The following is a 14,693-nucleotide window of genomic DNA, read 5'->3' as shown; positions in this document are numbered from 1 at the left end:
GAAGGGTGGCCCCGCCGCAGGGGTCGCGGAGGCGAGCTGGGCCAGGGAGAGGGCCGGCGCGTACCTGATCTTGAAGTCTTGGTTATAAAGGGTTCGCAGCTTCTCGCGGTCTGTTTCCGTGTCCAGTCCCTTCTCCACCAGGAAATTCTCGAAGCGCTGGCCTGTCTCCCGGAGCTGCCGGCAGCTGAACTTACGGGGCATCGCGGCGGCGGCGGCGGCGGCAGCGGCTGCGGCCCAGGCAGAAGTGTCCGGGAAATGAAACTGAAAGTCGCCGCCGCGGCTAGAAGTTGGCGGCCCTAAGATGTGGGTGCAGCCGGGGGGAAGCCCCCTAACTGAGATCCCTGATCCTGCAGGGTCCCTTCTCTCACGCCTTCCCTTCGGTCTCCGTCCTATCCCCTCCCCCTCTCCCATTAACTCTTTACTAAAGGAGTCTGACCCCTCCCTCAGGGCCCTCCCCTTGCCCCAAGCTCCCTCCCCTGATTTCTAGCCAGACTCTGAACGTGGCTACCGCCTGAGGCCCCCCGAACGGTCCAGACTTTCCAGCCTGAGCTTGGGCTACTCCCACGCTCGCCCCCAGGGCCTCGGGACTCAGTGAAAAGCGGGAGAGCAAAGGGCAGGGGACTGGGACCTGAGTCGGCTGCAGCTGGACTGGGGCAGCTCATCCAGCACCTCCCCCAGACTCCCCGGGACAGAAACCAGTACGGAAGCGAGCGGCACGCCCCCTCCCCTTCAGACTCCGGGAGGAAGGCTGAAGAGAAAAAGAAGTTTGAGGGAAAGAACCAAGTGTCTCAGAGATAAAGGTGTGTACGTGTGGGAGGGACAAGAGGCTCCGCCAGGACGAACAGTCATTACTTTTCTCTGGTACACAGGCTTCGTGATGTGGAGAGGCTGGTGATCCCTACCCTTGAGCCACATATTTGGGCACTTAATTGCACTTCGGTCTGTATTGTTCTTTAATTGTTACGAGTGTATACGTAAGGGTTGCTCCAGTCATCAAAATATTAGCTTCCTGAGAGCAAGAGACTGTTATTTTAGGCAATAAATGGTTAATTGTCAGCATCAGTACCAGGAAGAGAAGTAAAAGACCAACATGGTTTAGAAAAGACTATTCAGACAAACGAAAGGGGGTGGGGCTACCACAACAACAAACATAAAACAAGCCTCTGCATCTATGCCTCCTCCCGCATAACAAAACACATTAGAATGGGGCAAAGAAAATGAAAGTTATACAAAAAAATTTTAAGCAAATATACCAAATAAACAAATATACTGTGGGCGGTCACACAATCTAACCTAGTGTGAGGAAAATCCAGACCTCGAGTCATGTTCCAGCTGGGCTATCCTTGTACCTTTTGCCAGGCCAACAACCTACTAAAGCCAGGAAAAACAGCCTTCAGCAACAGGAAATGCAAAGTCAGTGGGAACCAAGGCTCCAGGGAGGGGGAAAACAGAGCAGGGGAAAATATCTAAAAAACTGATTATACAAAGTAGGGGGAAAAAACTAAGAAAGATCTTACCTTTTTTCTCCCTCATTTACCTGGTGAGCCCCAAGAGTAAGGAGAGTGAACTCAAAATTGCTTTACTTACCATTTCGAAAAACTACCATGTCTGGCTCCATTCTGATCAACAAATCTTAAGTCTCCATAAATCTTGGATACCTAATCTCCCACTCTCTGGCTAGGCCTATCTCCTGGATATTTTCAAAACATACACAAACAACCATAGTAGAGTAAAACTTGGGTAAAAATGTGATATTATGTGGCTTTGGTTACAATGTAACCTCTCCAAACCAGTTTCATCTGAAAGAAATAGCTTCACATGGAGTTGTAACTCTTATTTTCAAACGTGCTGGCTAGATATCTAGAATGGTCTTCCTCCCCACTTTTCACATTTTTGAAGCCTTCCCCAAATCCATTTGCACTTATAAGAATATGAGACTTTAAAGTAATAAGGTTGGTTTTAGTATGGGTCCAAATAGCACTGAAGGCAATCCTAAAGTTAACTGTGGTCAGTGATGTTACTGGAATAGATCTATAGACTCCCAAGATAACTGCTCTGAAGATTAAAAGCTCTGTATTTTCTTAATTCTCATTACTCCATAGTACCTTAGGTTCTACAATTGCATTTGAATGTTCTCTAACATTGTGTATTCCAGACTGTACTCCCTAAGGCAACTAAAATCAGCCCTTAAACTAAAAGGCTGAAATCAGTCTACCTTAGTCCAAAGGAGAGGCTGTAGGAGGTACAAGTTGATCCTCATTATCTGCAGATTCCGTACTTACAAATTCACCTACTCACTGAAACTTAATTGTAACTTAAAAATTAGTGTTTGCGGTACTTCTGCAGTTCATTTGTGTCCAGAGCAGCGAAAATTTGAGTTTCCTAGTGTGCCTGTTCCCAGCTGAAGTGGAACAAGGTGATTTCTGCTTTAGTTTTAGCTCATATTATAAACAAATGTCCTTTTCGTGGTCATTTTTTTGTTTTTTGATCTCATTGCTTAAAATGGCCCCCAAGCCCACCTAGCACAAGGCTGTGTTGTGACTTACAAAGACAATTCCTTTGAACTTCAGGCATGAATTAGTGTCGGTGGCAGACAGTTCAACTTTAATGAATTAACAATGTATATCAAATAAAGTGATTTAAATAGAAACACATATAAAACAGGGTTATGTACTGATCAATTGACAAAAATGTGACCAGAAGCTCATAGGAACCTAACCTTGTATTTCCCCTACGAGCAATGTTGCAGTGTTTGCTCATGTGTGCTGGCAACTTTATAGAAATAACTACCGTGAGAATCAACTGTACATTCCTATATGTACAGAGTGCTTTTTAATACATTGGATTTGAAGAGGGGTGAAATTGGTTTCTGCCTTCAAGCTGGCTTAGATCTACCCTATCTTTATATACCCTGTCTCTTCAAGGGAGAATTTTAGTTAGCTCAGCATATCTTGATGGACCATCCAGTTGTGTTCTGTATTTACCAATCTTCCTTTCTTTGATTTTCCATATATTAGGTAGCTTGGTAGTTCCATGGAAAATTAGTCATAAATTGACATTCAGATATATATCGTTTTTTTCTGAGTTTGCGAAGAATGTGCCAAGGGTTGCCAAGTATCTCATGAACCTAGATGAGTCCAGCATCCAAGTTCTAGATTATAAAACAGAGAACAGGTACTGGAACGAGGTAACAAACACAACCACCCAGGCTCAAATGAAATAAATAGTCTTCAGCAGTGTGATTTCAAACCCAAATACAGCAGTGATGCCTCACAGAAAACTCCTTTCTGGCTAGGAAACACTTTGCCCTAGGATACCACAGGCTGATTTCAGCAGCATGTGATAAAATAAGACAATTCAAGCTCATACTGTGTGCCTGAAGAAGGTTAAAGTCAGGAGGTCTCTGTAGGACTTGGCAAGGTGTAGTGCAGTTACATGTCCCTCAAAAAGGTGGGAATGTGAACTGGCCTTGGATGGCGGGTAAAGCATTGATATGCCTCTGGCTCTCTGTTGGGAACCAGGATAAGAGCCTTTCCCACACATCTGTAGCTACGTCAGATTTGCATGCAAGGAAAGCAGCACTTAGAATGAAGTCAATGTAAACTATTACCTAAGTTTGAGGTACAAGGATTCTACCATTTCTATTTCCTGCTTAGTGACTACAACTGTCCCTGAGTCATAGGTAGAAAAGACAACTAGATTTTTTTTCTTTTTGACAGAAATGGGAAACCCAAAACAAAACCTTTGAATCACCAGTAACCTCAGAGTGAAAAGCAGTTTAATCCATAGACACATTGGTTAAAAAAAAAAAGAAAAAGAAAAAAAAAAAAAGACCCGTTCTTTATAAATCTTTCTGTATTCACTGTGTCTACAATAGTTGAAGGTAGGAATCAATTTCAGAAACCCTGAACATTCTCATCAAATTAGATCAAATGCAGTACCACATCTTGTGAACTAAGGCTGAAGAAATAGATCAAAAAGGAGACTCAAGACAATTTAAGAACAAAACAGGTATATTTCTATTGGACTACCTGATACAGAGGATACTGTGGTATGGATGAATAGTAGGAATGACAAATAATACAAATATATTTTATTTGAAATAAACGAAAATGCTTACACAATTCAACGAGTCACTTGGAAACAAACTCTTGCTTGACTGTATTACTGAGCAAAAACAAAGCTGAAGCACAAACACCCTTCTTTTTTGACATGTATATGGAGATAGGTAGGAAGACACTACTTGGTTTTAAAAAACTGACCTTCCTTAAGGCCTGGTCATAGAAGTGTAAACAATGTAAATGAATCCACCATTTCAGTTGTCATATCTTATCTATGTCACCTGTGTATTCTGAGATCACACATATACCTGCCAATATACCTGGGAAGGGTTGCGAAATCACAGTTACATTTGAGTTCTTGGCAGGCAGGACTGAGGAAAAATAATTTGGAACAAGTTTTACATCCTATTTAGAACAAATCACTAGTATTCCCTTAAATAACAGGTTACAATAGAAAGATACTGCCTGGAAGTTATCCTTTTCACTTTGGTTCATGTTTAGGTTTTGTTTGTGATTTACATAGTTGTTTGATTCATTTGCTTATAGTACAATCCTGCCACAAAGTATTAAAGCACAAGATACCTATTATTTCTTCAACATCTGCATTTTTCAAGTTTGATACTCTACTACATCTCTCGTATGTCAGCAGTTCTTGAATATTAAAAAAAAACAAATGGGTAAAACTCTGCTAAAAATGCAGATGTCTATAACAACTATAATGGTACTAGATTGGAAGAAGACAATGAGGAAAGGGTAAAAACACGTTCATGTGCAGGGAATGTGGTTCAAGTCTTTGGATTTAAAAACGACTTCCGCAAAGAAGCTGGCTATAATGGAATTCCCAGAAAACTTCCTTTGCCCCCCAAAAGGACCTGAAAAGCTCCAATCTAAACTTTTGAAAACTACAGTATATGATGCTATAAATGATCAAAGCAGTTGGAGGGAGAAGGATGAATGTGTCTTCCATTCAGCTACAGTTGGTAGCATAGCCTCTTTAGCTGTTGGTGGATCAGTATAAACCACGGAAGTACCAGGAGTGTTTCGAAGGACGGGGGTAAAAAAGCACTGAACATATTACCTGTCTACCTCAGTAACAGGGCTTCATGGCTAGGAAAATTTTCTCAATAGTAAAATGACTCCAGGAATAGATCTCTCTCTCTCCATTATTAAATGTGGCAGAATTAAAAAAAATTTACAAGTAGATATAGTGAAAACAGAAAATTACATGGCAGAGAAAACAAAAGTATCAAGACAATGCTATAGGTTCAACAGTATTCCATGAGGCTAGAAAACCTGTTAACTTTGAAAGCCCTAGCAAAATATCACTCTTGTTTATAAATCACTTATTTATCTTATGACCACACGTTGAATCCTTTCTTTACATGTATTGAAAAATCCTACATTCAGCCTTTAAGCATTCTGCATTTCTTTGCCAATCTTGTAGCTGAGTATCTTGTTCCAGTCGATTTTGGTGCGGGTAACTGGAAGCTGCCGGCGCAAGGCCTTGAATGTGGTGTCTGACATTGTTTGATAGTTTTCACTAATCGCTGTCTGCAATAGATAATTGAAGATAAGTTGCTTGAACAGAGACGGGATGATTGTGAATAGGAAAGTAAGTGATGTCGAAGGACATGCTTGAGTCTCACAAGGATAGACAGCACGTACTATTTCTACTAAGCTCCTGTCCAATCTGAAGTGGGTTAGTTAACAAGCCCGCCTCTATCATTTCTAAAACTAGGGCTATAGTCCCTTCCAATGCTGAAGCCTTGATCATAAGCAGAATGCCAAGGTTCAAGGTCTGCAAATTCTCCATATTTACTAACACTGAACAACATATATATTTATGTTAAAAAGACACAAAAATTTAACGAAATGTTAACAGCAAAATAATACAGCAGCAGATCTAGAAGTTAGTTCCAAATCTCCTTACCTGATACTCATTTTCTGCATGCTCTATGATTTTAATAAACTCCTTGGCAGTTTGAACTTCATTCTAATGAGGAGAGGAAAATATGAATTTTTTAAAATGTGTAAACAATGACTAAAAAGATAGTCGAAAAGTCCAAAAAGTCCATCTTCACTAACATTTGTATGACAATTTATAGTCTGTCAAGTGTTCTCATGTACATTATCTTTGATTCTCATTATAACCTGTGAAGTAGATCTGTTATCATCACCTCCATTTTGCAAATGAGAAAATAGAACCCTCTTAAGTGACTTGACCAAAATTATACAGCGTTTGAATGATAAAGACGGAATCTGAATCCGGGTCTTTGCCAAAAACAAGACAAAACAAGAAAAACCATGCTCTTTCCAATCTACCACAGTATAAAAGACATGATCATGATGCCTTTAGATTTTTATGCCTTGAAAATATCTCTGGTTTAAGATGACATAAACAGTACCCTCAGACAGATTGGTCATATATGTTAAGCTCACATACTCCTCTATTTGCTACTTATGATGCTAAACCAACCAATCACATTTTGATTTACATGATTCATATACAAAATGAATTGACTCTTTCTCCTTTTACCATTAAGTACAATAGAATTGAAAGAGGGTAAAAATTTCACACCTAGAGCAGCAGTCCCAAGATTCTTTCGAACAGTCGAAACTATTTTCTAGTTTTGTAATAACACAAAGACAAAGTGACTTGCCCTTTTAGCGCGCTCTCACGTATGTACAACGCAGTTTCAAAGAAGTTACATGTGTAATGTCTGATCACTTCGAGAGTTAATGGAATACGTGTCGCACACATGAGAACCCAGTTCTTTTATTAGGTCAGACATAGCACAATTTGTGAAAATGTAAATCAGTGTCATTCTTTTCAATGATTTATTTTTTATTTGGAAATATAGTTGTTTTTCACAAAAATGTTATTTAGGTTAACAATTAATAGGTTTGTTACTATTATTTTTAATTACTATTTTAATATTTTCAGTTTTAATTTTTTTGTATTTAGAATTTTTTTTATTTAAAACATTTTTTAATCACAGTTGGCATACAATATTATATTAGTTTCAGGTAAATGACATAGTGATTAGGCATTTATAATACCTTACTAAGTGATCATCCCCATAAATCTAGTACCCATCTGGCACCATACATAGTTCTTAATTTCTAACAGATAAATATTGATAGATATAAAACACAAACGAGCTATTTGAGGGCACTTAGTAACTTCTAGAAATATAAACAAGTACTGAGAATACAAGAAAAATTGAGAAAGAAAGAGAAAGAAGGAAGTTTGAATTCTCTAACCCCACTATTCTGAGTCAAAAACTGAACTAATATAGCTGGTTGCTTACATACTCTCATAAGCTTCCAAAATCAAAGCACTGAAAACAAACTGAATTTCTAGTGGTAAAATCAATACTCAGGATCAAAACTAATTTTTTGAAGAAAAACAAGATACAGGTGACACAGACATTAAATATTCCACACTCACCGAAACAGTCACTGAATCCTGTACATCTTTATGACTAACCAACTGCACATTGCCATCTTCATAATAGTGAACCTGTGTGAGACAGTGTTGGAGCAAGTTTATGTATAGTTCATGTAGAGACCTACTGCTTAGGGCACAAACCCATGCCTTAAGCCATACCCACTCTTTACCAATTCTGAACGGATAATTAATATGATCAATGATAATTTACAGAACACTTAAATTAAAAAATTCTTTTGTCCTTAGAGAAAACTGATTATTAAGTTCAACAAATATTTATTATGTCTTTATGCATTTCAGTCACTGTGCTAGGCATTGTGATGCAAAGATCTTAAATGAGATTCCACTCCTAACAGTATTAAAATAAAACCATTGAACACTAACTTTTTTCTGTGAAAACAAAGGAATTTTAATGGATCCTAATCCCTTACACATCTTTCCATATACACTATCATCATACTGGTAAGTAGATTTGACCAGGTGCAGAAAGAGCTTAGTTGAGGATTAAAGACAGGACTGAAAATTAAATATTCTATTGGTAAATTAGGCTGCAAAAATAAGACAAAAGCAGTTCTGAGGATATTAACTTAAAGAGGCATGCTACAATTAGGAAAACAATTAGCAAGAAGGAGACACAAGAGACATAACACAATGACATACAAGGTTCGAGAAGTTTTTGGCAACTTACAAGTTAGGTTCAGTCATCTTAACATGCCTACAAACTGGCCATAAAGAATAGGATGAGTTTCCTTTTAAATGCATTTGAACAGGGTCATGAAAATAGGAGTGGTCACCTAAGTGGACACGGTAGAAAAGTGTATCTAGCAAGGGAATAAAAAAGTACAAGAGAAGGGAGCGAACTGGTTTAATTTAGGGAAGAACAAAGAACTCACTGCAGATGAGTATGTGTGGAGGAGAGGAGTGTGGCAGAAGTACGCTGGAGAGGGACTGTGAAGAATAAAAACCTTATAAACCATGTTAAGAATTCAGACTTTATTACAGGTGATGGGGACTCAGGGAAAGTGAATGTTTTAGAAAGATTATACTTGTGTTATGAAGAAAATAAAGTGGAAAGAGGGGAAAATTGAGGGTATAATGCTAAAACAGAAGTAGTCCAAGTAATGACTATTTCCTTCATCTAGTCTACCCTACCAGGATATATCTAAACAGAAAGTAATGTTTTTAGAGATAAAGCAGAAACAAAGAAAAGATCAATAACCTGCACTACTATAGCTATTATTTATTGAGTCCTTACTATGTTTTAGGCACTATGGAAAACATTTTATTACTTATATTATCTCATAGATTCTTTCTAAAAACTCTGATAGGACCCACTGTTAATTCTATTTTACAGATGAGGAAACTGAGGCTTAAGGCAGTTCAATAAATTACTCATGTTCACATACCTAGTAGGAGGAACTAGAATCTGTATTAGGTCAAATTCCAGAACTAAAACCTAATCCAACATGCATAATACCTCTCAATGCTGTTTTCTCAAAAAGTTAGAAACTGCCCGATTCAGGTAGAAGTAAAGTGTCTCAGGAGGGACTTACTCTTCTAAGATATCATTAGAAGAGTATAAAAACAGCCAAGCTACATCTAGGCAGAAATCATGATCCTATGAGCAACAAAAAGACTTCCTTGGGCAACATGAACCTACTGTATATCCCTGTTTAAGGGATAAAAATAGATGTCTTCCTTAATGGGGACGAATAGCTGGCTCTGTCTAGATGGGCAAGAGAAGCTAGACTTTCCATATCCTATCCAAACCCTTAAATTCCCTCTTTTGGCTTTGTAAAAGAAGTTAAAGAGGAAAAGACAATTTAAGAACACACTGGAAAAGCAGGGAGTTGATAAATGCCAGTAATACTTACATGCAAAAATCAGAAGAGCAAAGATTTGGCCAAAAAAGACTGGGCTAAATAATGATAATATATCAAGTTTAAAATTCCAAAAGACAAGGATGAGGATGTTTAAAATACAATGGGTCACACTCAAAGACTAGTTTTGTTTGATTATACCTGAGACACATTTCAGAACCCACCGGAAGGAATGAGGTTTGCAAGGCATATTCTTTTTGTTTAAGACTAAAGACTGTGCAATTGGTTTAAACGTCTATAATGCTTTTTAAGAACTAGGACATGGAGAAGAATATAGGGTAAGGTTGGTAAGTCTCGCTGTTTATGAACTCAATTAAAAATTCTAAAAATATCATTTTCATTACTTAATACACTAGTGATAAATTAAGCATAAATTGTACCTGTTTCAATCAAACTTTTCTTTTTCTGGGTGGGGGATCAAACCATTTTACTGAAGGGCTTAGGGAAGGTATAAAAGGGCTGGGAGGACAATGATACCTGATATTCTCGGCTTGGCTGGGATCTCCCCAGCTTCAGAGTTGCCAAAAGCAGCAAAAGCTTTCCTAAGTCTCATCTGCTGATAGAAGTTTCAGCCTGACTCCAGTCAACATAAATCCTCAGAAACTGCTGCCTTCCCAGAACTACCCTTTTGCCTACAGGATAACCAAAATGGCTACATATAATAATGACTTTTCCAAATAATTCTCACACTGATTTTTAAAAGATATGTAAATGAAGTAAGCCTTTCCCCAAAGTGTGATCAGACAATCTGTGGGTAAAAGGCATAAATTAGGTCTGGGTACTGGGCCCTATTATAAAAGTCTTACCAGAAACTCTCACCCTTTCTGGTGTGTGCTCTTAATTTATAGGTTTGCATTGGCAAAGCTGAAACACAAGTAACTATTTCCTTCTAAAAGGAAAATAAATTTACTTATACATAAATTTATGGTAAGCTGCCAGGTTAATTCTGATCCCACAGTTACAAAAGGTCTAGAGCATTAGGCTATTCATAGGTATGGTTAACAGAAATAAAACAATATGTTATCTTAGGTTGGACTCCCCCAAAAGCAGATTCCCAAGATTTGACAAGAAGTAGTTTATTTGGGAGGTAATCTTAGGAAGCACTAGCAAAGGCTGAGAAAGTCAGACACAGAAGGTAAGAAAGTGTTACTGGTGCATTAATGAGGTAACAACTGGGCATTTGACTCTGGAAGACCTGTACAGCACAGTAGATGACATCTACCACATGTGTTTGACTAAGTTATACCCTGTAAAAAGATAGCTGTTTTTAATCGCTATTAAAGCAAGACAACACAATACATAGATGTAATTAGGTACTGATATTCTGTTATCAGTAACTATTTAATCTGATCTTAGAGTTAGTTGGGTTTAGGAATTAAATTGCCCTAAATTTTGAAAGTCGAACCCCTGCTAGGATATCAGAAATCAATCCAGACAGGGATCAAAAGAGTTAAGCACCTTATTCGCCTGCCTTTCTGTACTGACACTAGCATTAGATTTCTACTCTGGTTACTTATATTCCATAATGTGATGACACTTGGCCATTTTTCCTAGTTCCTATTTTATTTACCGGGTTTTAAAACTTTCTGTCATTACTGTAAAAACAAAACAATAAACCTATTCATGTAGCTTTCTTCAGACATAACAGTTAAGTTTTCCATATGTCTATATGTATATACTTAAATGATACAACATGTATGAAAGACCCTTAGTAAGTTACAGTAGCTGCTATATAGTCACTTCTTAGTAATTATTTTTCTTATTTCCTAGAACTGCTTTTTGATAATTCCTGGAAAGATCTCAGGTTATCTTTGACAGAGAAAAATAACAAGCAAGATGTACACGTCACAGGACTGTCCTTTATCAAGCCAGAATGGCTCTCTCTGTTTCACTACTTCCCCAGGAAGGAGGCTTCTATTTCTATTCACTACCACTGATCTCTGCATCTACACATAGTTGTTCCTTATTTCTCACACCAGAACAAATTCCAACTTGCAGGTTTGTTTTAAAGGTGTGACATTTTAACATGGCTTATTAACATGCTGGGATCTCACCTGAATCTTAAGTACTCCAACCACCTGGGCTGTAGGTGGTGTGATGGTAAACTTCCATTCTGATCTCCAACGACCATTCCTATTAAAAGACACACACATGTCACTGTAGAATTAGCAATAAGCATATGAGATGATTTCTCAATGAGGCAGAGAATTTGAGAAAGAGGAAAAATGAAACAAGTAATTTCCAGTTTGACAAATCCAAGGCTCTGCCCTCTAGAGTGAAAACTGTATTCAAGCAGCCTAATCAGAAGCCTTAAGTAATTTGGACTTTTCATATATTTTTTTTTTATTCTGGAGTAGAAAACTATGCCTATTCTGTTCATTGGAGGCTCTTCCACAGATGGATGGGTTGCTAAGTTATGCAATTAACTAAAGTATTATTAATCAAACCCAAGTAAGACTTAGACTTTCAACTGGGTACTTTATTAATCATGTATTCTCACTCAATATAAGAGTATTTTTTAAAAAAGAAAGATTTTAAAATCTTAGCAGTGGAAGGAATCTAAATGATTGTGTCTAAATCCTTTATTTTGTAGATGGGGAACTGAAGCCTCTAAGTCAAATAACTTATTCCAAGCTAGTTATATTAAAAAACAAGTCTCAATGGCTGGTTTAGTTCCTTTCCAATATAATCTAGATGCAAATAGAAGAGAATATCTATTTTCTTACCAGAAGTTTTTAGGCTGAAACTGGTGGCTTTCAATACATGCAATAATGGTCTGTTGTCCATCTATAGTTTTAGCATAAACCTATTATTTAAAGAAAAAAGTTAGACTCTGAAAACACATTTGATCTAAACAATAAACACTGTACAAAAGCAGTATGTTGATAGCTAAATCCTTGGGGAAGACAAAGAATCAGTTATCAGGATAAGCTGATAACTCACAAGAGTTCATGGGATATGAACACAAAGCAGAACATGTTAAATTCTAGAGTAGACAGCCTTAAAATGAATACAGAGGGAAATACTGCTCCTAGTTTAGGGCACAAGGGAGTTGCCAGTCAGGCTGGGCATTATAAATCAGATGATATTCTGATAAGCAGAGACTGGGAATAAAGATGAATACAGCTTAAGTAGGAAACTAGGGGTTGTTCAGTTAATGGCAATTAATTGTGTCAGGTTAGAGGTATGTGTGAAGTGGACTAGTGGGAGACAAAATAGGGTGATAGATTTAGGCCATGTACTAACAGATAGCAATGGATAGACACCAAAACAACATGACCTGAACTATTATTTTGGAAGAATATTAAATATTGGTTTCAGGGCCACAGAATTAATCTAGGTAACAAGTCGGCATAGTATCAATGGATATCAGGATGCAGAAGTGCAATCAAAAGTCTAGCAATATATTGCAAGTGAAGGGCAAAAGAAAGGAAAGAGTTAAAGTACTTGCATGCTTGAGTGACTAGAAAGATGGTGATGTCATTAACAAATTGGGAAATTCAGGTGGAAATGTCCAACTAGTAGTTAGAAACACCAACTGTTCCTCAGTGTGGGAGAGGTGAACAGAAACGTGATCACCAAGGGAAAGCAAAAATAAATAAATAAATAAGTAAATAAAATAGCGCTTTACAGTCCACAAAATATTTTTACTGTATTTTCCCTTGCTCTAAAATCTTGCTCTGAAACACACTGTTTATCATCTACAGCAGTGGTCTCCAACCTTTTTGGCACCAGAGACCGGTGTTCCTATGAGAATCTAATGCCTGGTAATTTGAGCTGGACCTGAGGCGGTGATGCTAGTGCTGGGGAGCGGCTGCAAATACAGATGAAGCTTCGTTAGCCTGCCTACTGCTTACTTCTTGCTGTGTGGTCCGGTTCCTAACAGGCCACGAACCAGTACCAGTCCACGACCCAGGGGTTGAGGACCCCTGATCTACACACAAGAGTTCAAATTCATAGAGCTTCTTGCCCAAAGTCATTCAGAAAGTAAGTGGTACATATAGAACCCAAACCCACTGCTTTTTTGACACCAAGTTCTATTACATTCCCTACATCAAATAAACTATGAATTTTCAAGAGAGAGAAATATAGTAATGAGATATGTCTACATATACAAAAACAGGAGAGAAGAAAAATAAGGAAAGATAGAGTAAGAATAAGTAGAGGATGCTGACATAGCAGTCTCAGCAAAAGAGTTTCTAGGAGTAGCTAGTTGGCCTCGGTGTGAAATGCCATACAGAAATCAAGAACCAAAAAAAGGGACACTGGATCAGGCAATTCAGGAACCACTACAAACCTCAAAAGCAGTTTCTGTAGAATACGGACTAAAGCCAAAATTCACAGGGTTAAGAAGTAGGTAGGTAATGAGGAAATGATACTAGTAGCAGATTGTTCCCTATTGTGTAGGGGAGGGAGGGAGATAGTGATAGACAGTTATGAGAGAAGGGAGCAAGTGGAGGACAAGGAGGAAGGGCAAGGTAGGAAGAAAAATAATGTATAAGAATTATGACTGAGGAAAATCCCCCCCACCCAAGGACAGGAGAAAAAAATACTTCTAGGTAAAGAGAAATACATCAGAAGAGAAAACGTCACAAGACGACATCTTGAAGGAGATAGTATAGTACGAAATCAAGAATAAGGACCTTTCTTCCTCAGATTCAATGGAAGAAAGGGAAGATTTCTGGGTGTGGAAAGAAGAAAAGTAAGATTTTATGTCAGTCTCAATTTTATTAAAATGTGAGGGGATCAGATGCCTAAGGACAAGGAGAAAGCTTTAAAATATATAGAAAATTTCATAGGGAGTACTGAGATGAAATTAAGAATTACTAAGTAGAATAGCTGAGGATATAAGACATTTGGGTACAGCAGACACTGTCAGAACAATTCCATGACTTTCAGTTGCTCATTTGTTAGCTAAGAGAAGAAATGAGAAAAGGACACAGTAGGGTTGTTCAGTGTGGAATCTCTCCAAATTAAGAATGGATAGTGACAAATTCTGAATATAGTAACAAATGATTAAGTTGAAAGTATATTTAGGATTGAATAGTCAATTCCTAAAAGAGTGTGGGTTCCAAAATGGAATTTTGTATTTATTTACTATAATGGTTTTCTCCATTATTTAAACACAAACATATAACAATAATAACCAACATTTATGTAGAGCTTACTTTGTGCCAGGCAATTTCCAAGCACTTTATATGCATTAACTCATTTAATCTTCACAATTCTATGAGGTAAAAACTATTATTTCCATTTTACAGATGAAACTGAGGCATAGAGATGTCAAATAATTTGCTGAAG

At 37.8% G+C, this 14,693-nt stretch overlaps 2 protein-coding genes and 1 long non-coding RNA gene across 3 annotated transcripts in view; 1 reads left to right on the top strand and 2 right to left on the bottom strand.

The window, feature by feature from the left end:
* Positions 1-374, bottom strand: part of MOV10 (Mov10 RISC complex RNA helicase) — a 21,901-nt gene extending 21,527 nt beyond the window's left edge. The window contains 1 exon segment of the mRNA XM_006919648.3: positions 65-374. Coding sequence (XP_006919710.1) covers positions 65-201 — 137 coding nt within the window. The 5' untranslated portion in view covers positions 202-374.
* Positions 361-4,126, top strand: LOC112469039. Its single transcript, XR_003042449.1, has 2 exons — positions 361-800; positions 3,720-4,126. It is a non-coding gene; the product is annotated as an uncharacterized LOC112469039 (long non-coding RNA).
* Positions 3,996-14,693, bottom strand: part of CAPZA1 (capping actin protein of muscle Z-line subunit alpha 1) — a 30,617-nt gene continuing 19,919 nt past the window's right edge. Inside the window, exons 6-10 of the mRNA XM_006919647.3 lie at positions 12,119-12,198; positions 11,447-11,525; positions 7,513-7,584; positions 5,992-6,054; positions 3,996-5,612 (exon numbers count right to left, since the gene is read on the bottom strand). Of these exons, the coding sequence (XP_006919709.1) occupies positions 5,472-5,612; positions 5,992-6,054; positions 7,513-7,584; positions 11,447-11,525; positions 12,119-12,198 (435 nt within the window). The 3' untranslated portion in view covers positions 3,996-5,471. The remainder of the gene's footprint in view (positions 5,613-5,991; positions 6,055-7,512; positions 7,585-11,446; positions 11,526-12,118; positions 12,199-14,693) is intronic.

The sequence above is a fragment of the Pteropus alecto genome, unplaced genomic scaffold (assembly GCF_000325575.1).
Source record: "Pteropus alecto unplaced genomic scaffold, ASM32557v1 scaffold106, whole genome shotgun sequence".
NCBI lineage: Eukaryota > Metazoa > Chordata > Mammalia > Chiroptera > Pteropodidae > Pteropus > Pteropus alecto.
Note: the sequence above shows the minus strand (reverse complement) of the source record. Positions and strands in the feature narration are given on the sequence as shown.